The sequence below is a fragment of the Brienomyrus brachyistius genome, chromosome 9, assembly GCF_023856365.1.
Source record: "Brienomyrus brachyistius isolate T26 chromosome 9, BBRACH_0.4, whole genome shotgun sequence".
NCBI classification, from domain to species: domain Eukaryota; kingdom Metazoa; phylum Chordata; class Actinopteri; order Osteoglossiformes; family Mormyridae; genus Brienomyrus; species Brienomyrus brachyistius.
In genome coordinates this window covers 2066286-2087891 of record NC_064541.1, presented here as the reverse complement: position 1 = coordinate 2087891, position 21606 = coordinate 2066286, and the positions used below count along the sequence as shown (strand labels likewise).

The 21606-nt window shown below is 44.6% G+C and overlaps 2 protein-coding genes across 11 annotated transcripts; both read left to right on the top strand.

Moving 5' to 3' along the window:
* The first annotated feature begins 1623 nt into the window (after window positions 1–1623).
* Window positions 1624–7408, top strand: LOC125748964 (Fc receptor-like protein 4). Of its 9 annotated transcripts, XM_049025743.1 has the most exons (12): window positions 1701–1757; window positions 1859–1921; window positions 2340–2576; window positions 3358–3597; window positions 3801–4085; window positions 4787–5095; window positions 5510–5789; window positions 5897–6004; window positions 6203–6295; window positions 6528–6581; window positions 6729–6757; window positions 6848–7408. In XM_049025743.1, the coding sequence occupies exons 1-7, from the start codon at window positions 1727–1729 to the stop codon at window positions 5740–5742; spliced, it is 1398 nt and encodes a 465-aa protein (XP_048881700.1). In that variant the 5' UTR covers window positions 1701–1726; the 3' UTR covers window positions 5743–5789; window positions 5897–6004; window positions 6203–6295; window positions 6528–6581; window positions 6729–6757; window positions 6848–7408. The 9 variants fall into 9 exon arrangements, with proteins under 9 accessions (XP_048881703.1, XP_048881700.1, XP_048881702.1 ...); XM_049025745.1 differs by lacking the exon at window positions 5897–6004; XM_049025742.1 differs by having other exon boundaries at window positions 5897–6295.
* A 1205-nt stretch (window positions 7409–8613) lies between these two features.
* On the top strand, window positions 8614–20203 carry leng8 (leukocyte receptor cluster (LRC) member 8). Of its 2 annotated transcripts, none has more exons than XM_049025677.1 (15): window positions 8614–8882; window positions 9477–9597; window positions 10241–10375; window positions 10464–10538; window positions 10643–11069; window positions 11153–11282; window positions 11699–11869; window positions 11959–12201; window positions 12274–12468; window positions 12862–13156; window positions 13244–13345; window positions 13848–13916; window positions 14001–14130; window positions 14222–14429; window positions 14522–20203. In XM_049025677.1, the coding sequence occupies exons 1-15, from the start codon at window positions 8842–8844 to the stop codon at window positions 14682–14684; spliced, it is 2505 nt and encodes an 834-aa protein (XP_048881634.1). In that variant the 5' UTR covers window positions 8614–8841; the 3' UTR covers window positions 14685–20203. The 2 variants fall into 2 exon arrangements, with proteins under 2 accessions (XP_048881634.1, XP_048881635.1); XM_049025678.1 differs by having other exon boundaries at window positions 8615–8882; window positions 12295–12468.
* The last annotated feature ends 1403 nt before the right edge of the window (window positions 20204–21606 follow it).

Below are 21606 nucleotides of genomic sequence, written 5' to 3'. Positions count from 1 at the left end.
TAACAGATTTTTACCACTTTGAGGGGACATATGGTCCCCACAATAAAATACAGTGGAACCCGCATATAGTGATCAACCGCTTATATGCATCGAAAAGCTTGGGACAGAGTCATTGCTTTACAAATGCTGTTTAAATAATTACAGTATTCATTTAGAGTCTTCTTATATATGACAACATATAATTTTTCAAACTACGCTACTTCTTTTTTTAAAACCTTACTTGACTTTACTTTGACTGCCCTACTTTGCCTTGCGGTAACCCGTCTGCTTCTGCCTAGCTATCTGAGGCTAAAGCTGCATGCACAGAAAACATGACGGGAAAAATAAAATAATTTTCTCTCAGTGAGAAATATAGACTCTTCTAAGCTTATGATAAACCGGCAAAAACGAGCAATCGAGATGCAGCAGCGAAAGTACAATATGGGTTTTATGTACAATATATTTTATGTACAATATAGTTCTGTATTGAATCGCCGAGCAGACCGAGGAATCGCAGCTGTGGAGAATGAAAACGATGAAAGGCGTCTGCTCTACACTAAAAAATACAAGGTTTATATACAAGACAACAACGGGAATATATACACGCGCTCGCCAGACAAGCAGATGCCGCGGCGCTACAGTATTATAGTGTATTTGAATTATACATAGTTCAGTAATTTAATTTGTACAGTACTGTCATTTGACAAGTGTTTGAAACAGCTGTACTGTCTTTTGAAAGAGTCAATAAAATTCTGTAAATAGCAACGCTGTCAGTTCTATTACCTTATATTCATGTAATAAATACACATAGATAGATGGTCATCTGCCTGAGACATAAAGAAAAGGGGAAAAAATCGGATGTAACGATCATCTGCTTATAGCGGTCAATTTTGCAGAGACAGACATGATTACTGCAAACAGATTCTATTGTACATACATAACTCCCAACCCAACACACACACACACACATACATTCACACTTACACACTTCCGTGCTTTATGAAATGAAATGAAATTTCCCATTTGCATAAGCACAGAACACACATACACAGATGAGAGTGAGCTTGGGTATCACAGCACAGGGTCAGTCAGCATGCAGTGCTGTTGTAGTTGGAGACTAAAGGCCTTCCTCAAGGGCCCGCAGGCATGTGACTATTCTGCTGAGGATAGGACTCGAATCAGCAACCTTCTTATCACAGGCACAGAAAGAATATGACAATCATGCATCGGTTCATTATTTTAATTAGCATTTGCAGTTCATAGTTCAATTTAAATGTCACACTCTGGGGGTATACACGGTCTGCAGAGCCCTGAACACAGACTGCCTGCAGACACCCGCACGCTTCCAGCATTCCACCAGTGCCCCCCCAACCCCAGTCCCATTCACTATGTCAGTGCCTCTTCAGAAGATGGGGGTCCAGGTGATCTGCCTGGCTGTGGCTGTCACACTGAGCGATGCACATTCTCCACCATATTATGCACCATTTTAACGACATGGCTCGGACCGGCTTACAGCTGCCCTCTTCCCCTTCCCTTCAGCTTACGCTGCCGCCTCTGGAAAACCCCTCATTTTCATTAAACTGAAGATGAAACTGCCTGTGACTGGAAACATTTTAATGTAAAATTTTTATCTGCTACTGCCAGAACAGAGCCAATCAGAAGGCGGTAGCGAGAAAAACAGATAAAGCAGCATCTGTCCTGCAGTTTGCTGATCAGTTTAGGTTTGACCTGGTAGGATTGATCTCTGATGGATTATCCCATTATTTTGCAGCTAAACGGTAAACTTTCAGTCTCCCTTAAGTTGTACTTTTTGATTATGCCACTCTGAGATTTCATCACTTAAAAAGTTAAATGCTTTGATATCTGCTTGTGGTTTCAGCTCAATGTGTCTATTTTCTAACAGTTTTATTAGTCTTCATATCGAATTTCTTCAGTGAAGGAGGTAAGACAATACATATATGTGTGTGCGTGTGTGTGTGGGATTATGATTATATTACATTGTGGGAACCAAATAAAAACAATATAATAAAAACCTGTTATTTCAACGTTGTGGGGACCATTTTTCAGGTCCCCACAAAGATCTGTGAATGCAATCAAAAAACAAAAAATGTCAAAAGTCTCGTATTTTGTTTGGTTACTTGGGCTGGGTTAGGGGTTAAGGTTCTTCATGCTGTGATGAGAGTTTCCCCCTTATAAATAAATGGAGAGTCCACACAAAAATATAATTACAAACCTGTGTGTGTGTGTTTTTCATTTAATATTTCTTGGGTATGCACTGGATGTTGAGCACTCTATGAAGATAAAAGCATGTTTATAATTGTATATATTATTTATAATTGTCATCTTACTTCTGATTCCAGGATATTTGCCCACTCTGTCTATTTGCTCTAATAGAACGGAGGTTTTAAAAGATGAATATGTTCTACTTCAGTGTAGAACAAGTTGCCCAAAGTCAATTTTATGGACAAAGGACAATAAACATTTACGTTACACTGAAACAAGACAGTTATTCATGAAAACTAAAGAGAAGGACAGTGGACTTTATCAGTGTCAGTGTGAAAATCAGAAAAGTAACACCGTAGATTTAAAAGTCAAAGGTAAGTTTGTCAGACGTCATTGCTGATAATTCAGCTGCAAGGCCAGATGAAGAATTTTCTTTTTTCATTGCAGACATACATGGAATTCTTTCCGTAATTTTCAGCCTTAGTTATAGAACCCAGCAGCTGGATTTTAAACATCAAGCAATTCTGTTTTAAATAAAATCGAGTTTGATCAAGCTATGATATTAAAGTTTGTGTAAATGTAACCAGACATTATACATACAGTACTGTGCAAAAAGTCTTAGGCTGCTTAGGAAAATTATGTTAAATTATCTTTACATTGATATAAAACTATGATTTTATGCTGAAGCGTGTTAGTGTAGTCATTTCAAACCACCAGTATCTGCTGAAGCCATCCAATGTATTGAAGTGCACTCAACCACTAGCATACCAGGCTGGGCTAATGTTAACTAATTAAGTTACCAAAGTAAATTAGCAGGACATGAAAATTAACAAATACTTGGAATGGCTGGGCGGCCCCCGAGGAGAGGTTTGTGGATGGAAGCGGTGTTCATCTAAGCATCCAACAAGATATCAGTGACTTTTTGAAGAACAGGGAAAATTCTTGTCACTTATGTTATTGTTCATTGGCATATAATCTAGTGTTAAATGTCTCATTTTTTGTGATCAAACATATACTTACTATGCAGATATATAGCTTTAAACTTCTTCCTTGATGGCCTAAGTCTTTTACATAATATGGTGTGTGTATGTGTGTGTGTGTGTGTGTGTGCGCGCTTGTGGGTGTTTGTGTGTGCGCACAAAATGTCTTTCGCAGAGGTCATCATAGAAGTCACATCCCAAACAGTGACTGAGGGAGACACTGTGACCTTTTATTGCCTCACAAAAAGAAACATGATTTACTGTGAATTCTACAAAGACCAAAGCTTGATGATCAGAAACAATTACGAGATGACCCTAAATAATGTGGCTAAAACACATGAAGGGGAATATCATTGTGTTTTATATCAAAGTCACTCATTATTATCATCATCCAAGATTCACCTCAGGGTGTCAGGTAAGGGTACGCTTTGGCCTGCCTACTATGCGCTGCCCTCTGCTGGTGAGCTTTGCCCAATGAGACCCTCACACTCATTAACTATAGGCGCCCTACTGTCATCCCAGGTGGCTGGAATTTCTAGGTTCAGTTTACAGCTGTCAGCTTATTATGGGCATGTGGGATGACTTCACCAAGCCGTGCTATCTCCCTCTGTCCTTCAGACTTCTTCCAGTCTGTCACGCTGTCCCCTCACCCCAGCTCCAGCGTGTCGGACACCTCCTCCCTCTCCCTGCTCTGTGACTCTCGTCCCAGCTCCCCCTTGGGCCAGGCTGAGATCCTCTACAGTTTCTACCATGGTTCACAGATCCAGTCAATAACCCACCAGCCCTGGTACAATATTTCCCATGTCCAGTACTCTGTGACTGGTGGGAAATATCACTGTGTGGCCAGCATAAAAGACAAAAACATCAAGAAAGAAAGTAATGCAGTGAATATCTACGTACAAGGTATGCCCTGCTTTTGTGTAAATGACCGTTTTATAAACTAAGTTATAAATGAAGTTCATTTTGTCTATGTGTAGAATCACGTCCACCTCAGGTGGAGCTGCCAGCTAAAGCTATCAGATGTCTGCAGGTTGTCTGTCTATAACCACATCGCCATCAAATATCTGCAGGCTGTCTGTCTATAACCACATCTCCATCAAATATCTGCAGGCTGTCTATCTATAGCCACATCTCCATCAGCTGTCTGCATGCTGTCTGTCTGTCTGTCTATAGCTGTATCACCATTTAACACAAACCCACGCTTTGGCAGTGGAGTGTAGCTCAATGGGTAAGGATGCCGTACCTCTATTCAGGAGGTTAGTGGTTCAAATCCCATGGCAGTGTGAGTGATTTCACCATTGACTCCTGGAATGAGGTCCTTAACCCCCAATACCTCCACAGACTCCTGCTTTCTCAATCATTACATGTTACTTTCACTAAAACTGTCTACTAATCAAATGTATATCATAAGATCTGTCAAAAAGTTAAGGGCTTGTGCATTGGAAAATCTGAGACTGTCCTCTCAGTAAACTGACAATAGCACATCAGGAACAAACATGCTATCACTAAAGCTTTATGATTTATTAAAGTTTCCTGTCTCTGAAACTGCCAGGTCTGCTCTGAAAATATCTAATGTTTGCTGTATTCTCTCATTCCTTCCTTAGCTCTTCCTCTCTCAGGCGTGGCTTTGCAAACATGGCCTCAGGATGGAAAAGTATCCGAGGGCAGCGAACTCATCCTCGGCTGTTCGGTGGAAACTTCATCCTTGCCCGTGTGGTTCAGCTGGTACAGATCCAGAAACAAGTGGAGTGGCTTGGAATCAGGGACTCTTGCCAGAAAGAAGTCACTCAAAAGGACAGCACAGATTGTCCTGACCATGATGAATGAAACCGACTCTGGAAATTATAACTGCTTAGTCTCTTATGAAGACGAAATGGAGGTGTCTAGCCAGTATGCTAACATCAGTGTACTTGGTAGGTTATTCAAATATTTTGTTCTTTGTTTATAGGTGGAATGGCGGTGCAGTGGTTTGCACTGGTGCCTCACACCTCTTGGACCAGTGTTTGAGTCTCTACCATAACTGCATGTGTGTGGAGTTTGCATATTCTCTCTATGTCATCATGGGGGGGGGTTTCCTTTAGGTATTCCAGTCCCCCCCCCCCCCCCCAAGTTCAAAAACATGCTGAAATTAATTGAGCTACCAAATTGCCCCATCTTGGGTTGTTCCCTGCCTTGCTCCAGTAGCCTCTGGGATATGCTCCCGATCCCCCATGACCCTGAATAGGAAACACGGTTACAGAAAATGAATGCATATTTATTTATAGTTACATAGTTATCATTCATAAGTATTTATTCCTAACTAACATGTGTTTCCCTCCCCATCACAGTATCGATCACTGGTGTGAATCTTTCCATCTCCACTTCTGACCACAACACCACCCTCCTCTGTTCAGCAGAGAGTCTCTCTAGATACCTCATCATCTCCTGGATTAAAGATGGGGCCCCCCCTTTCCATCCCCCCATCCCTCCCTTCTGCATACATCACCGAACTGGAGAAGCTGCATATCGACACGTCGCAGTCAGAGACACATGGAACATACCGGTGCAGCGTGTACAATGAAATGGTGCCTGGAAACAGCAGCTGGAGCAACGCTGTGGAGGTTTATGGTAAACAGGAAGCTAAACTTGAAATGGTGCAGAGGGATCGTTGAGTGTGACCTAACTTTTTTCTGTCACAGAGAAAAATATGCCATGCATTTTTACTTCAATCACAGCTCAACAAGGAGCAACACATGCAGCCTTCTGTGTCATATCCCTCAGTCTGTTGGCATTGATTTCCATTGGCTTTTTTGTATTTTGGAAGAAACGCCCGCACTGCAAGGGTCAGTATGTTGTGTTCCCAATCAATGCGTCTTGTGCAATCCCATTACAAGCACCGAATTCTGGAGAATAATCACAGATACCAGCATGAGGAACATAACAAAGAATTTAATGTCGAGTTTTTCTCCACTTAAGCATCGCTTAACACCCTGAATAGGATGGTCTGCTGTAACAGTGTTCATTTTGAATTTCCTATTCAGAAATCGCACGTTCTCATGTACCACAAGTTATCCAGGAAGAGAACAGAAGAGACTCCTTGGGTCCAACCTTACATTACAATGTTCAGCAAGATGGTGTGTAATTTATTTTATTTTAAATGTATGTAGATTAACATATTCACAATTACATCAGTGGGCTGTCCATTACTGCTATATTAGTAAATGATATTATGTATGTAAAATATAAGATTTTCATATCATTGTGTAAATGTGTGTAGTGAATGTCATTAATTTTAGTTTTTTTATGAAGTTAAATCGTTTCTCTGGTTTGGATATTAGATAAACATGAAAATGCGGTTCTTTTCAGATGTTATAGAGGAGGTGCAGTACGCAGCTGTAAACATAACACAGAAAAACAGAGGTACTTTATGAACAATTTGTGTGTCGCTACATTTCCCTTCCATCTCCATCGTGTTCCATGGCGGCCAGTTCTGTGAATCTGCATTTCTGACTGGCTGTCCAGAATAGTAATCAATCGTTCACCTCAATTTTTTTACTTTTTTTTCAGGCAGGAGAGATGGCGGAAAAATTAAAGAAGTAGGAACTTTTGGATCATATAGTGATCTATGTTGTTTCTTACACAAAATGACGTTCTGCTTCACATCTCATGTTTTCAATTTATTTCAGACTTCTGGAAATTCTGCTGTTATCTACTCTACAATCACACATCCCAAACCCTCTTTCAACAGGCTGGACCCTTTATACAGCAACACAAAATCTGTTTTCAACTGAATATATTGTATATATTTGAATATTGTTGTATATACATTCTATATATAAACAATTGCCCCCCCCCCCCCACCACACACACACACACACACACACATACACGCACACACACACAAAGAATACTGGAGCTCTCTTACACAAACTAGGTTGCCAAAGTTTTAACAAACAATTTTACTGTTGCTTATATTACCAAGTGTTTTTTAAAACAGTATGTTTTATAATAATCCTTTATTTTCACTGAAGCTGATTTATACACTAGTAAAAAAGTGCACTGATAAGAATCAGTGAAAAATACACTATATTTTTCATTCATGCATTTAACATCAGACCTCAGGCTGTGTGTCACCAATGGTCTCAAATTACTAAACACATTCCTTACCACCCTAGATTTCTGACTATGAGGGCTTACTAGCCCCTCCTGCAGTCCAGCAGCACCAGTAACCCCCCCCCCCCCCCCCCCCCCCCCCAATAACAGAATACCACTCTTCCCAGGATATTCATCAGGGCTGGAAGATGTCTTGTCTTTCAGGTGGCTGGTCTTGCCCTGATAAGCATATGTACATATGCATCCTATATTTCTTTTATAACAGTGAAAGAAGGGGCTTCAAGGTTTGGGCCAGTCTACACTAGTGGCCAAAATTGTCAAAACACTTCCAATTTTTTAGAGATTGCAGAACTTTATTCAATTCTTTCTCCAGTTACTTAATCATCCAATGTATGATATTTGTAACATTATTTGATTGTTTATAAACCTCACCGCCAACATTTGTGTACTAATTTTGAAAGCATAATGCCACAAATGCAAGGTGTTTCCACAATGTTGGCCACTAGTGTATATGCTTACTCATATTCATAAAATATTAGATTACTTTTTTCATTTCACTGTCCTGCAGTAAGCGTCGTAATATAAAAAAACTTGGGCAAATTATTCTTTTTGTTACATTTCATAAGATTTCAAAAGAACTGATGCTGTCAAGGAGACATCAAATAAATGCACAAGTTATTGTTTGTTGTGAACTGCCAGATTGTCACTCAAATCATAGGAAATGACTGCATTTCATTGTTTAAACAGCTCCTCATATAAAGCTTCTCATGTACCTTGTAATAGTTCCACTCCTTAGAGTAATATACTTGGTCTTGTCTATGGTTCAAACACACTGCCTCAAATTCAGAAGCTGTTTGCTACTGACAATTGATTAGAGAGAAAGAGACTGCGCGGACAGTAGACAAAGATCATCCTGATGGTGGTGATGATTCACTGTGCTAAGGTTAAGTCTTCTACAAATGAAAACTAGCTGCATGAAATTGTCCATTACTGCTAAAACCGTGGGGCAACACCTGGAACTGAAACTGGGATGGATCAGCTTTTATGTACACACAGGTTTAACACACAAACTTTTGAATGTAACACGTGGCCAGACCCTTGAATAAACAACGAAATAAGTTACCTCGAACCTGTGCAGCTACTTCGGCTGCCAAGAGAATTCGTTTTGATAAATATGAACAAACTCCCGTTGTGGATTCAAAAGGAAAACTGTCCATTCGGCTGTTAAAGCTGTTGAGGATCTGTCAGCATGTCAATATATTTTTCAGTATAGTGCGGGGACGGACCTCGCTAATTCCCCACCAATGAGAGGGCGCTGACGTTAGCGACCAAAGGCGTGACTCATGGCTGCCATTTTGTTTCAGCTTCTTCTGAAGTGAAAATAAGTGTGCGATCGGCTTTCTGCCGGCCTATCTATGCCGTAATTATCTCGAAACCACAGAGTTGTTCCGTTATTAAATTCATGCTATTGCAAGAGGTTTCGACATTTAGGACTTTAGCGAATCTGTTGTTTTACTTTGGGTAGAAGTGGTTATCACGATCGTTAGCAGCTAGCTAGCTAAACAAAATGGCGGCGAAGTCGACACAGCCAGCCCAAACAGCTAACTGGTAAGATTCGTTGGTCTATTGATTAGTAATTTAAATTACATATACATGTACATAGTTTTGTGATATTAACGAAACTTTATTTACTTTTTTATTGGCTCGGACGTTTAGCTAATTGCCGAATTAGCCGGAATGCTAGCTGTAAAGTGATGTCTATTTATTATTTCCTTTAAAACTATTTTTTAATCTCTTATCATAACTTTAATTTATTTGTCAGTGTAATAAACGAAGTATCTGCTTAATGTATTGGTTAAAGCACAGCCCCGTTGTACCGAAACTGCAATTTTCACCGTTTACGTTTTCACTGGTTAGACGAGTTTAAATTTGTTGTTTTTGAGGGTCAGGGGATATAGAAGCTTTACAAATCGTTTATATAAAATCATCGAATCAGGTTTAATTGTTCGGTTTTTGACGATCGCTTACCTAATTACATTTTGATCGTTACTCACTTTTGTGTATTGCTTGTTAAATTGTGTAAATGTTCTTAAATATTTTAGAATGCTTTTACTCCATTTCTCCGTACAACTACGTAGATGTGTACATCTGCTCATATGTTGTGGTCTCGATACATGGAGTAATGCAGTCATTGGCTTTCAGGTCGTATGGTTCCAGTTCGGACACCCCAGTTCACGAGAACCCAGAATGGGAGAAGGCACGACAGGCGCTGGCCTCCATCAAGAGCCCCAGCAGCACCAAGAGCTCGCAGGCTGGCACGCAGGTACGCTGGCCTTGGGCTTTGGTGCCTTTGTGCTCTCTCGGTTTTACCCCTAAACTTTTGGCCATTCGTAGATCCTTTTTGGAAATAAAAGCTGCTTCTGCATATTATACTCACGTATAATATGCATATTATACTCACGTATGGACAGGAAGTACAGGGATTGTGATCAGCATGGAAGGATACCCATTTTATCTGGGGTGTGAAAGGGAGCTTTGGTTCTCGGAGAGAGAGAGAATACAGAGAGAAGAACATGTGAATGGCACACGCTGAGAGCTAGGGTGGGGATTTAACCGGTAACCATCCTGAGGCCACAGAGTTAGTCATTGAAGGGCTACTGCTGGTAATTTACAAATCATAAAAGTTAAAGTGTGAGTAAATGGAGTATATCTGCCTCCATGAAAGAAATACCATTTATAATCACTGTAGGATTCTCCATGCAGTAGACTGAATGTACTATATAAAACAGCCTGAATGGTAGGGGTTTCTATTAATTTCCAAACTAAGAAGTGTCTTTTAATGTATTAATCAGTGCACGATTGTTAGGGGTGCCCTGAATAGTTTTCACATGATATTTTAAATGGCCATGGTTCTTAATAATTACTGTGTTAGCGTGTGTAGCTAACCTGCGCTCTTTTCACTTTAGGCTGGCCAGTACCAGAACCCGGTCTCGGACCCCGTGGTTCTTCAGCAGCAGCAGTACTATCAGTGGTACCAGCAGAACCAGCAGCAGTACGCTGCCTACCACTATCCCTACAATTACTACTATACCATGAACCCTGTGAGTGTACCTGCACGCTGCAGTAAGCATTCCACTTATTTCCTTACAGACCGTTGGTGTAAATGTCGCCTCTCTGTTTCATTCCCAGTATGGAGGCAGCTATCCCCAGGGCCAGTATGCCGTTCCAGGAACCTACCAAACTTCCACAACCCCAACTGGTCAGGTATTGAATTTAAACTGCCATTAGCACGTCTCGGTCATTTCACGTGTGATAGGAAGTGTCTGTTGTTTCTGATTTTTGTTGGTTTTCGCATCCCTGTTCCCCAGGCCCCTCCCATGCCTATGCTGGATGACCAGTCATCGGGTTACCTGCCTCAGTCTCAGCCGCCGCCTCCATCTGCCCCACAGCCGCCCCCCCAGAGCCCCACCTCCTCTGAGCAGCCTCCTCCCCCACCTCCCCCACCCATACCTCCTCCCCCCAACTCCCAGTACCCCCCACCTCCTGGCCAGGCCACTTATAACCCCACTGGCATGTCCTACCCCTCCGGAGATTCCAACCAGATGAGGAACTACGGTCATAGCCAGACTAGAGCTGGCTACACTCCAGGCTACCAGGCCCAGGCTGCCTACAGTGCTGCCCAGAGTAATGCCCAGCAGCAGCAGCCGTGCCAGTATGCGGGGGCGGCGGGACGAAACGAGCCTGCCGGCAAGAAGGGCGGCAAAGGCGGCCAGCAGCTGTGGCACCGAATGAAGCGTAAGCGGCTTACGTGCTTTACCGCCGGCTGTCTCTGGGCCTGGCAGTCTGTGTCTAAACGTGGCTCACCCTCCCATCTCCAGAGGCCCCAGGAGCTGGAGGAGTCAAGTTCAATATCCCCAAGCGGCCATATGTGATGGCCAATCAGAACTTCTCGTCTGACGAGCACGAGAGTGGGCTGCCCAACCCCATGGCGGTGACTCCTCAGACCCGGTAAGGCGGCCTTTGTTACATTGTGTTCCTTGTAAACCCGCGTGGGACCGTACCGTTTATTCCCTCTCACACCATGATGAATGAATATGTAGTGTCACACATTTTAGTCCAAAACGTTGGTTATAATTTTTTGGCCTTAAATAGGTGACAAACTAAATTTGTGCTTATTTTCCCCAATCACAACAGTTACTATAGTGATGCATTTCTCATTTCCCCGTATCAGGCTTCCACTAGTCATGCCTTGCTGTTATCGCCATGCTGTCAGGTCTAAAGCGGCCTGCTTATTGCCACCGCATCGCTTCCCATATTCCTGACTTAACCTGTCAGTGGAGCTCCTCTGGCTGGGTTCCTGTTCTCTTGAGGCGCTCACCTCTTTTTCTCCTTCCTCCTCCTGCTCCTCCTCCTCCCTCTCCCAGCCCCCAGGACTGGCCGCAGGCCATGAAAGAGTATGTGCAGCGGTGTTTCACTGCCTGCGAATCGGAGGAGGACAAGGACAGGACAGAGAAGGTCCTGAAGGAAGTGCTGCAGGGCCGCCTGCAGGACGGCACGGCCTACACCATCGACTGGAGCCGCGAGCCGCTACCTGAGTCAGTACTCCACTGTCCCGTGCCACCTTAAAATGGCTTCTTTCTGATTCTTTGTGTCAGCTTGTCCTGAGCATGCCTCTCCCCGATAGGATAAAAACCAAGCAGTCTCGTTGGGAGGCGGTCCCAGCCCAGCGTCCCGCCGAGACCTCTGTCGGCCGCGGGGGCGGGGCAGGTGCAGCCAGCCGGGGCAGAGGCGCCAGGCTGGGTCACTACCGCAACGTCTTCTCACAGAGGAGCCCCTCATCCAGCTCGTCCCGCTCCTCGTCACGCTCACCCTCCCCTGCCTCCCACGGCAGGCACAGGGACAGGGGCAGCCAGAGGCACAGGCGCAGGTTGGTTTGCCGAAAAGGAAACCGCTGTCCCCCTCGGGGTGAGAACGCGCGAGCCGCCATCTATTCCAACAGCTGCCACTTCTTGCCCCGCAGTGACTCCGGATCCCAGTCGGACAGTAGCATGTCCAGTGACCTCCGACCCCAGCTGTCCCGACGCAACCAGAAGGGCGGCAGAGGTCGAGGGAATGACCGAGACAGGGCCAGAGGCGGGGGAGGAGCTAATGAAAGAGGCAGAGGGAGGGGAGGACGAGCCAACAGGGGGCGCAAGTGAGTATGGGGCCCAGGGGGTGGGCTGGAGGTTGCAAGAGAAATCAGTCGGCCAACTGTCCAACTCGTCATGGTCAGTGTGTGACTCAGCTAATGGCTGTTCTGAAGAGAACAGAGAGACTTCACATGATGGGCCTTTACAGCCCCTGCGTGAGGCATGATAATTGTGCAGCCTAGGAGGGACACATATACAAGAGTTTGCGCTTCTCTTGTTCCCGCTGGTTTTGTAATCTAGGTGCTGCTGCTCTATGTTGTGGGACGGCAGGGTGAGTGGTGCACTCTCTCTCAGGATGGGTGCGAGGCTTTGAGGGGGCTGCAGGGATCTTTAGAGACCTTGTCCAGTTTGGCTCATCTGTTGTCTGTAGGCTCATTGTTTCATGACCTGCACTTCAGGAACGTGGATGAAACTGGGGGTGTGACTGGGAAAAAGCGGAAGGGTGGGAACGCCGGTCTGGATTTCCCGGATCCCAACCGGGAGGCAAAGAAACAGAGCCGGGCAGCGCGCTTCCACACCAAACTGCGCACTGAGCCCCTGGTGCTCAACATCAACTCCTTCGATGTGCCCAATGGCAGCCAGGAGGGGCTAAGCTGGGAGGACTGCCCCATCGTGGGTACCTGCCAGGACATCACCAAGAACTACCTGAGGTTGACCTGTGCCCCTGACCCAGCCACTGTGCGCCCTGTGCCGGTAGGCCTCGCCTCGGCAGCGTCCCGCTAGCAGTACTGCCCAGCCTGGATGTCCCTGTATGCCCATGACTCTGCTGCCATCACTCAGGTCTTGCGGAAGTCACTGATGGCGGTGAAGACCCACTGGCAGACTCACCAGGACTATCCATATGCCTGTGAGCAGATGAAGTCCATACGGCAAGACCTCACTGTGAGTGAACTGTGTTTAATTTTCATATCTATGTAAAAGTGCCGATACGGATACCCTACTAAAATGTTAAGTAAAAAAAATACCTGTTTTTAAAAGTACTTCATCATATTGAAAAGCACTACCCATTCAAATCCATTGATCTTGCAAAACACCCTATCCTTTAAAATTCACTCTGTACAAGTTTAAAATACAGAATTTTAAATTACAGTGCATCACAGCAAGGCAGACTGAGTTGAAAGAGGATAAACTTGTTTTCTTTTATTCAGAAAAAGTGCTAACTTGCTGAGCTTTTTTTTTTTTTTAATGGGTGAATAACCGTAGTCATGCTGAAAGTATCAGAGTAACAAGTTTGGCTCAGAAAAGTAGCGAAGTGAAAGTTAAATTTGCAACAACATAAAATCCCAAAAACCCTACTTAAGGACAGTGACCAGGTATTTGTGCTGATGGAAAGCTGTGAGGAGAGCCCGCCCTCAGATGACCCCGTCTGTCTGTTTTCCTGCAGGTCCAGGGTGTTCGCACAGATTTCACAGTGGAGGTGTACGAGACCCACGCCCGCATCGCCCTGGAGAAGGTAGGATGGTGCCTCGGATGAGGAGCTGTCGGCTTCAGCCTGCTGCGTGCATTTAGTGTGGTGACCTTGTGTGTCGTGTGGTAGGGAGACCATGAGGAGTTTAACCAGTGTCAGACACAGCTGAAGGCACTCTACCGAGACTGCCCCTCCAGCAACGTGGGCGAGTTCACCGCCTACAGGCTCCTCTACTACATATTCACCAAGAACTCCGGAGGTGGGCCCCACCCTTCAGCTCCTTGTACCAAATGGACTTTTTGCTTCTACAGTCTCTGCCTCGTAACTTACCAGCACTGCTGTGTCTCCAGATCTGACCACCGAGCTGGTGTACCTGACCCCTGGGCTCCGCGAGGATGATTGTGTGTCCCACGCGCTGGCGCTGCGCGCTGCCTGGGCTCTTGGCAACTATCACCGCTTCTTCCTGCTGTACCGGAAGGCCCCGCGCATGGCTGCCTACCTCATCGACAAGTTTGTGGACAGGGAGAGGAAGCTTGCTCTGCGTGCCATACTCAAGACGTGAGTGGGGAGTCGCCCAGTGACTGGGCAGCGCTGGCCGCGATCCTCGGCTCACTCTTCTGTTTGCTCTCTTGCCCTCTCCTCCTCCCCAGGTTCAGGCCAGCCGTGCCGCTTGAGTATGTGCAGTCCAGCCTGGGCTTCCCCTGTCCAGACTCCTGCCTGGCCTTCCTCACAGCCCTGGGTGTCTCCTTTCTGCCCTCAGATCCCAGCAAGATCGATTGCAAAGCCAGCTCTGCCTGCTTGGCTGCTTCCTGAGCGCGGGGATGGGGGTCGGGGGGTGACGCAACTCGGGGAGGGAGCTCCGCCATTTCCCGGTGGCTGAGGATAGGGAGTAAAGGCGGTTAGCAAGAAGCTGAGGGAGACCACGCAGTTTCACTGGGGAACCTAAGAAGAGGGGAATGAGTCAGAATGATGCGTGCACAGACCCTAGGTGGCAGCCTCAGTAGGGGGCGGATATCTGGGGAGGGTGGATCCCTACCTGGATGAGTTTCTAGAGAGAGGAGGCAAGGTTTAGCATGCGAGAGATTATGAAACACACAGACCATCCAGGCAGTGCTGTCAGAACATGGCAGATCTCCACTGAGCACAAGCAGCGCTAGCCCTCTCAGAGTCGTAGGCATTTATATCAGGGCTGTCTCCCAAAGAAGTTGCACACAGGACAGAGATTAGGAGAGTTCAGTGTGGGGGGGGGGGGGGGGGGGGGGGGGGGTCTGGGATGTAGGTAGTCTGTCCATCCCGTGGTCTTCGCAGAATTTTAAGCTAACAGTGTTTTATGTCATTTCTCCTTCAAGCCTAACAGGGGAAGATGTATCTGAAAACCAAGAAAAAAAAATTAGAATCACGAGCCATTAGAGGCCATCAGTGCAGACGGCTTCCCTCAGCGCTGTCACCTCACAAGACGGCCGCTCCGCCCAGCCCAGGTGCGAGCTCAAGCCTCACCGCGACATACTCTGCCTCGCCATGAAAGAAGGCGGCTGCTTCCAAGATGCCAGTGGTTAGTATGTCTTGCTCCAGCCTGGAGACGTCTCTTAAAGTCTTGACTGAGAAAGCCGAGGATGAAGAATCTCTGCTTTTAAGCCACCCCCGCCCCCACCTTACTCGCGCCAGCTGCGGCCCACTTTCATTGGGCAGAGAAGCCCGCCCATCTCCAGTGAGAAGCAAGTCATGCCACGCCTGCTCGGTGGCTCAAGGCCGTCCTTTCCAGAAGGTATCCCAGGATCTGTCATCACTGAAACCTCGGGAATGAGGTCGCTCCACCCCTTCGCTTCACGCCTGCTGCTGTGACCCCAGCTGTGTGGGTGCGGTGGTGTGAAGTGTGGCGTTTGTGTGCTCCCCAGGGCTACTGCAGCGTGCACGTATGTATGGCTGGTAAGGAGGGGACTCTGCGTGCACACGTGTGAGGCTGCTCCACCGACACGCACCACGTAGTCGAGCCCCGGATGAGCAGGACGTACGTGATGAGGCCGAGGTGTCTGTGTCATGGGGGCTAGAGAGTCGCTCTTTGCTAGCCTGTTTAAACCTGTGTGCTAATAAAGCTGAACCCACCCCACACCCGTGCACAATAACCTTTGATTTGAAAACTCGGGTCCACTTGCTTTGCCTTTAGGCTTAACGTACCGCCTCCCTGGTCGTGTGCTCGTTTTTTTCACGTGCACTAATGTTGTGGTGAAGGGGGTGTCTTGCTGGGCTGCTCTTACAGGATTTCGGCAGCATTTCTACTTTTTAGTGATTCATGAATTTATTAAATGGAAACCGAAGCGTTGTTTTTGGGTTCTGTAGTGAAACTCAGTCTTATCTATATCGACTAATGGTCTTTAATGATATGGTATTAGGAACCTGTGGAGGCTTGAGGTGCCGATTTGTGGCATCTCTGTTGAGCCTGTTTGCAGATCACAGGCGACTTTTAGGTGCCGCCGAAGCACATGGTCTCGTGCGTCAGCGTGAGCCGAGCTGTCTGTGCCGCTGAGGGCGGTGATGGGATCCTGCAGGCCGAGGCGTCAACACAGCCCCAAAGGCCACTCTTTTAAAAATGTCCTTTTTAGCTCTCCTTGGGGGGCCTTTTGGAGCATCATCACTGAGCTATTTATACCGTCGCGTTAAGGGATCCTGTGTCGCAAGGATTGGGGCCATGCATGTGTCTGATTACTGTAAATTAGTTCCTTTCTGTACATTTAGCATTATTTCTCTTGTACAGGTTTGAAGTATGATTTTTCAATTTACATTTTTACATTTTATGCTGCTGGTAGGTTTTTGGGTTCTCTGCTTACAATTGGGTAAGTCTGAAAGGGAGCAAATGATGATTTTGCATGTTTTCTTTCAGCTGTAGGCAGTGAATTCAGAAATTTAACCCTGACTCCAAATACCTGTTTCTGTATTGTGTGTACAGCCTTAGAGTTAACTTGTTACATGCTTTTGATATGCTTGTAATGTCAACTGTGCCAAAACAAAGCTATTCATATCTTGGGTAACTGCTTTTAGACCTTAGTTTTATATTCTGTGCATGTGGTACATAACCCGCTGCGTGTGTCAGTTTGATGTAAAGTTCTGCATTTTCTTTAAACCGTCACTGTCCTCTGAGGATTCTGTTGCCTCAATAAAGGGTTAACATGCATTACCTATTAACTTCCCAACTCAACCAGGCTGGCTGTCGATGGACTTACCTGATGCCTGGTTCTTCTAGAGGGGTAGCCACCAGTAACTCTAGTTACTCTTAACCTGCTAGTTAAAAAATACACAAACTCCCATTAGCAGCAGGGTAGTGTGGAGGAGAGATGGCCTTCTTACCTCTGGTGAACAGGCTTCTGTTTTGGTACAGTTGTCATAAATGTTCTGTTACTGAATATCATATGACCCTCATAGCCAAAGAATCCACAGAAGGTAACGTGAATTTTGCACTTCACTGCTTAGTGCTGTGGTGCTTTGATGATTTGGACACAGGCATGTTCAGTTGTCCTGGGCTTTCTGACGTGATCCGTCGCGGTGCTGAAAGGTCCGCGTGCACGTCCCACACGCTGTTCTTAACATCCATGTCTTTCCTGTCCATTCAGTATTTTCAAGTAAAATCATCCAAAAGACTTTCACAATTATGCAGTTAAACTTTCTGTGCAAAGTGGTTTTCCCTCTCATCCTCTGGTCATATCTAAGAAAGCTGATTGTCTTTGTCCGCCAATGTACTTCACACAACGCAGTTTCCAAGTGCAGAACGTTCAGGCTATTAAGCATCCCAAGAGGAAGTCTGTTTCCAAAACCCGACTCCATGCCAATCAATAACAGAACTGCTGCTGTAGTACCTATTTGGGTGAATACATGGTGTCCTGCAGGTGTGTGTGGATTTATCTTGTGTTGGTTTTTTTCCCTTTTTTTTTTATTTTTTTATTTTTTTTTTGGCCGATGTTTTATGTGACCTGTATGCCCAGGTATGTCAGACATTGGGTTGTTTTTATTGATTTGTGACATCGTCTCACTGTTAACGGGTATGACTCAATCTACCAATTTGCAGTGTGCTAACCTTTCTGTGGTCAAAACACCAGTGTGCCCTAGAAAACGGATCATAAAAACCCTCATGTTTTTCCAATACATCCTCTTGGTTTTGAGGTATGTTTGATCAAGCCTTGTGAGGATGTTTTGTAAGCAAATCCGTGCAGCTCCGCAAATGTGAAGTCTGGGCTTGTTCATACTAGCATTTGATCTTTGTGCAGTGCAGTGGTGCATATTGTTTAGGTGAAGCTGTCTGTTAGTCTGGTAAACAAAGGGTTCATTCCGACTCGGTGCTTGAAAGGTGGAACGTCTTTCTCTGTTTCTCATGAGCAGATGTTTTCTTTCCCCTCCCTGCAGTCCTGATAGCAGGAGCAAAGCACTTGGAATGTATGGGGAGAGAGCTTTTCAATGGCAAGAAGCCAGCTGGAGAGGAGAGAATGAAGACTGGCCCATCATACAAGTCAGCTTCTCTTGCCTAAACCGAAATGTCAGGCTTTAATTCCGCAGAGAATCTGTTCTGATGTCTGTTTGTATTCTCACTGCTGTGGAATGTGTACACATGTTAGCCAAGGGTGTTTAATATTCTCTCTCATTGTGTAAGAACATGTTTCTACGCAAAGGAGATCAAAGCATTTTACCAGCTTTGATGCAAATTTTTGAGGATGTGGTCTCAACCATTTGAAGCGTCATGCCTTAAAGAAGCTCCTCAGGTGGTTGCATGTGAAGTGGAGTTACATTCAGTCATCTAATGGGTTATACTGTAAATCCAGAGATATTTGGGGGCCAGATTGAGTGTTATAAATTCAATGGGTGATGTGTGCTGGTTTGTGCTTTACTCATGTTGGAATTTCCCACAACCAGTTTAATTAAGTTTTTTTTTTATTTACTTTTGATAGGTTAAGGTATTGTTTATAAATTTATTATAGAATGTGACCCTTTCAGAGCATTGTATGCATATGTTTGTTGGTAGTTAATATAGGATCTTCCATTTTCATTTGCTCAAGGTAATGTGTTAAGTAAAAATCTGGTGGCATGTTTAGTTTGGCAAATAATCCCTGGAACAAAATTGTATAATCGGTTAGTCAGTTATATGTTTTAGCCTCAAATATATTTGGATGTACAGTGGCGTCTTGTTTTGGACCAGAAATGAAGACACCCTTGGGTTTCTGTGTGATACATGTTTCTGCATGTGATAATTTTATGCCGGTTCTCCTGGGTTTTGTTTAATAGTTTCTCAAGCAAAGTAAATTCCTGCTGAGGCTGTTTTGACCTTAATGCTGGTCTGTCTGCCCCTTTTTCTTGTGTTTCTCTAGGATGTTTCTAAGGCCCAAAATGTAATGTTACAACATCTAAAAGTCCCCGTGTCTTATGGGCAAACCTTGTTTAGCTCAGTCGTTTGTAACTGCATAGAATGGTCCTGTTTCACATTTAGTCATGTTTTGTTGAGGGCATAGAATCCCCTTAGTATTGATGAGGGTAAAAACAAAAATCGAATGTCTTGGCCCATTTCCCTCCTTTTTACTTGAGATTTGAGTTCCTCTTTTTTTGTTGGATTTGGTGATTCTGCCCAACCAAACACATCCCCTTATCCCAGAATAACAAAGTGTAACTTTGAACACTGCCTTTTTGAGTGTGAATATGAAATGTTCCTTTATAAGCTTTTGTGTCAGTAACTAACAGTCATTTTCCTTCATGAATGCTCCTCTCCACAAGTAATGTCCAAGGATTTACAAGGTCATCTAGGTTTTTTTTTTTTTATTATTTTTTTATTTTTTTCCCATTCTGGGTCTGAAATGCTTTCCTATGCCGTCTCCTCCTCTACCCGCTCCGCTACATCTTAAGCCTAGATAGATATTTACATTTTTTCTCCAATTCTCTCCCCTTCTGTTTTTTTTCTTCTCCTAAATCGTTAAATGTTGCTTCCCTGTAAATAATTGATTAACTATTTGGTAGGTGAGTGAGTGTGTTTGCTCCTCACGGCATCTGGTTGTTTGAAGATCACCTTCCCTCACCTGCTCTTTCCTCATCTCCCATCCCCTGCTTGCCTCTCCTCTCCCTGTTTCCGCTGGTCTGTCCTGTACCCTCTCCCGCTAAGCCGAATGTTGCGGCCGCACGTTTGTTAGTAAGTATCATTCGAATGCTGCTTTTACCGCCCGGTTTCTCTTGCAGCTCGGCAGCTCCCTCTAAAGGATGTGACATGTCTCCCTGCTCTCTTGCTGGTGTTGAATGAGAAGGTATACTGCTATTTTGTAAATACTGGTGTAAATATGTAATTTAATAAAACTTGGTTTTGGAAACCGATGTCTGGAAAGTTACTGCATCCTTTTTGGGAGCAATGTCCAATAGATTGCAATTAATTGGTTTATAAATTGACACAACTTACAACAAAGTGAAGAGGAGACTTGGAATTTAATTTTAAAAAAAATTGTCACTGATGACAGAAGGTGATGCATAGTACAGCTTGCAAGGCAGTAAAGACAGTAGTGTTGGGCTCTCCGTGAAATACAGTATAGCTTTAAACGCCGGGTCACATATTACAAGGCACAGTATAGCCACTCTCAAACAGAGAAGTGGGTAAATTGGTGAGTGAGCTGCTTGGAAGGATGAAAGATTAATAGGAAAGGGAATTGGAATAGAATGATGCACAAATGCAGAAAGAGTGCAGGCTGCAGTGCATTTTTATTCAGAATTCACAGAAATTAATCTTTGTTGCAACTGAATGCCGTTTTTAACTGTGTATTGGTGTAGGAAGTGATTAGTAGGCCTAAACCTGGGTTAGTTCTATAGTGTTGCGTATAGTCCTACCAAACAGTCCACATATGAATGGCATTGGAGTGCTGGTTGGACTTTTAGCTAATAGATATCAGGGTTGAAAAATGCTGTTTCATTGAATGTGCTGTTGGTGTTTGAGCTTTTTAATCGTGGGTAGTTTAATAATCACTGCTGTTTCAATATCTGTTACATTTCCCTGGTTTGCTGTGACAGATTTGCCTTCATTGGAAAGCATTCTGGTTGCTGAGTAACACACATTACTGATAGTATTCAGACCAGCATGACGGACGTGCTAGTTAAAAAGTAGTCCATGAGGAGACCTACTGACAGCATGGGAAAGTAGGTCACGGTCAGGCGTGCAAATGGGAATATCTAAAAATACAGCGGATTTGCCATGAGTCATACAGTGCTGCACATGCTAAATGGATGGGAAAGAACAGAAGCATCATTCATACAAGTAAATTTAACATGTATGTATGATAGTATGAGCAGAGAGCACGACTGGAGCATAACTGACTGGTTACATTAAGTAGATTAAAGACAAACAGAAGGAAAGAGCGTTACTCTACAAAACAGGAGTGTAGCCGGACATGGCAGAGATCAGAGCAGGAAGGTGATGTTTAGCGGGTAAGAGCAGGCAGGACCGTGTTAAATGCTGAGGATCAGATAGGGCAGGCGGCTGAGAGAACCCACAGTGTGGATGCCGCTTGACTGAAATTGAAATTGCCTGGGCAGTGAATAAGAATAAGCTATTTTTTGCAATAAAACGGAAAACTTGGACATTAATTTCATAACAAAGAACAAACAGAAACAAGCTAAGTGCCCTTACTATGGAGTTGGGGTCCAAATTGAAATAGCTGATTAATGGAGTACAATGTAATTAAATATGACATTATTACAGTGGCTTGATTTGTTCACATGGATATGA